This window comes from Aedes albopictus, chromosome 2 (genome assembly GCF_035046485.1).
Source record: "Aedes albopictus strain Foshan chromosome 2, AalbF5, whole genome shotgun sequence".
Classification (NCBI taxonomy): Eukaryota; Metazoa; Arthropoda; class Insecta; order Diptera; family Culicidae; genus Aedes; species Aedes albopictus.
In genome coordinates, this window is record NC_085137.1 from 480,113,979 (window position 1) to 480,116,416 (window position 2,438).

General features: G+C 42.7%; 1 protein-coding gene across 1 annotated transcript; it reads left to right on the forward strand.

Moving 5' to 3' along the window:
- The first annotated feature begins 431 nt into the window (after positions 1-431).
- On the forward strand, positions 432-1,805 carry LOC109399209 (flexible cuticle protein 12). Its single transcript, XM_019671647.3, has 2 exons — positions 432-657; positions 1,130-1,805. The coding sequence occupies exons 1-2, from the start codon at positions 530-532 to the stop codon at positions 1,317-1,319; spliced, it is 318 nt and encodes a 105-aa protein (XP_019527192.2). The 5' UTR covers positions 432-529; the 3' UTR covers positions 1,320-1,805.
- Positions 1,806-2,438: the final 633 nt, after the last annotated feature.

A 2,438-nucleotide genomic window follows, 5' to 3' on the forward strand; every position in this document is an offset into this window, starting at 1 on the left:
ATGGGTTTGGGTGTGTGCTGTGCGCGCGCGAGCGCAACGGACGGGTTAAGATTTCGGCTTCGGGCGGATGAAACGCCCGCCACCGACAAACCGTTGCCGTTGCCATGGCAAGGACGCTCCATTCGAAGAAGATAGTGCGGCTGCGTGTGTGTTGGGAGCTGCGGGAGAACATTATAGACAATAATATTCATATTTACCTTTTCTCATACAATCTCACGGATGGTCTTAAGTCGTCGCAGATCGGAAAGGGGATGCAGGAGAAAGACGGAAGAAGACGTTTTGGGGGTGCGGCAGTGGGGATTAGGATGCTGCTGGTGACTACTTCGTATGGGACACGTCCCGTCGTGGTCGCCGTCGTCGTCGTCGTCGTCGTCTTTGTCGTCTTCAGTCTTGACATCGTAGAGATATTGCTTCCATATAAAAAGGCCCAGAGCTCATTATCTCGTCAGTGTGTTTTTTGCATCCACAAAACTCAGTTATCAATTTGACATCCTCTCCGGAAAATCCAATCCTAAATCTCAAATTCAAAATGAAGACCATCATTGTTCTCGTTGCCGTTGTTGCCCTGGCCCTGGCTGCTCCCCTGGATGACTCCAAGAACGCTCAGATCCTGAAGTACGAGAACGACAACATCGGCGTTGATGGATACAAATTCGCGTAAGTGTGCTTGTGCGTGATAAGTGAAGTGATTTCTGAAGAACTGCTGTTTAATGGAGAAAGAGCTGGTTGGGTGGTCAAGCAATGAACCCTAATTGCGTATGCCAAAGGACGATCTTACACGTAAATCCAATCACCTTTAGATGCCACCAAGAAGCTTGAAGATTTGGTTGACCTTTGCCTACTGGGCGATGAGCCTCATTATCGGAGTCAAGTGGATTGTGTCATCTTGTTCGCGTGATATGTTTAATTAGCCATTCAAACAATGCGGGTTTGGCTTTCCATCGCATAATAGCTTAAATTGCACTGTCCGACAAATTACCATAACAGCTATTCAGATGTAAACTCGTTTGGGGTTCAAATATTTGTTCAACCTGTTTGTATGGAAATTTTTACTACTTCGATGACCTTACGACTCATCTTTCGTGGGCTCTGACCATTGACCGCATCGTTATCATCTTGTTTTCTACAGCTTCGAAACCAGTGATGGACAGTCCCGCCAGGAACAGGCTGAGCTGAGGCGATTGGCCGATGATGTTGAGGCCCTGGTTGTCCGTGGATCGTACTCCTTCACCGCCGATGATGGACAGGTCTACACCGTGAACTACATCGCCGATGAGAACGGATTCCAGCCGGAAGCCGCCCATCTGCCCAAGGCCTAAGTTCCCCGTGAACACCTCTACCTCTAGCACAAAACCAACAACAAAAACTACAACCATCCAAACAACAGCAGCCCACTGAAGTCTCATAGGCAACCCCACCACCTCCAACAACAACTTCGGATGACGCTACTTGATAACAATAACTGAGAATACTCTGACGATCGAAGTCCATGCTTGTAAAGTGTACAGTTTTATGCTTTCTTTTTTTTTGTTTTGTATTATTCCCATGTACAGCGTGTTATGTTTTTATTTTTTTTTCATTTTGTAAATTTCTTTTTCTGAAATGAAAATGTCAATTTTGAACACATTTGAGTTACCTGAGAAGGGCAGCGCTTTCATGCTGAAAGCGTGCCTTTCCATGCTACAACAACAGCGAACTGCTCCAACAGCTACATTGCAACGAGAACTTTGTACGAACACCAACTGCCATATCTTTTTGTTTCTATTATTTTGAACAATAAAAATTAGTTCTAAGTCAAACGTGAACCGATACTCAATTTTATTGTTTGTTAGTAACGCCCTGAAAGTCATGGACGCTTAACTGAAATAAATAATAGTCTAACTTAAGATATCACAGACCTACAACACCAGAAATGCAATTGGGTTTACATTTTTTAACTATTAATTTTCCAATTTCATACGCAACAGCCTTTTTTCTCAGCCATCAAGATGATTTTAAGTTATTAGAAATGAATACTCCTAATATCAATTTTAAAAACATTTTTCGATATAATCTTTTGACAGCTAGACAACTGCTTGACAGTTCCGCCCAGTACAAAATCCGACGAGGGGTGATTCATTAAATCGCTCCCATACAAACTTCGAATTGATTTTTAAATAGTTTCCCGAGCACCAAAATTTATGAAAATTTGGATTTCGGCTCAGTATGGCGTGAGAATTTAGAATATTAATTTTCTCATCACCGCTATAATAAATTCCATTATTTGCGTGCACCTTTCTTCATTACAAGGATTGGCAAATCTCAGGTTATTCTGACAGTTTGTCATGAGTAAGGCATACACTCAGGTATATGCTTGTTCCTCTTTTTCTCGCTCATGTTGTTTGTCAAAATGCTCCATAGTGTAAAGAAGAATAGAGAATAACGGTCGGATTTTGGAC

Coding starts and splice junctions, on each gene's coding strand:
- LOC109399209 (XM_019671647.3), top strand. CDS start 530: ATGAAGACCATCATTGTTCTCGTTGCCGTTGTTGCCCTGGCCCTGGCT. Junction 658..1,129: donor GTTGATGGATACAAATTCGC/GTAAGTGTGCTT, acceptor TGTTTTCTACAG/CTTCGAAACCAGTGATGGAC.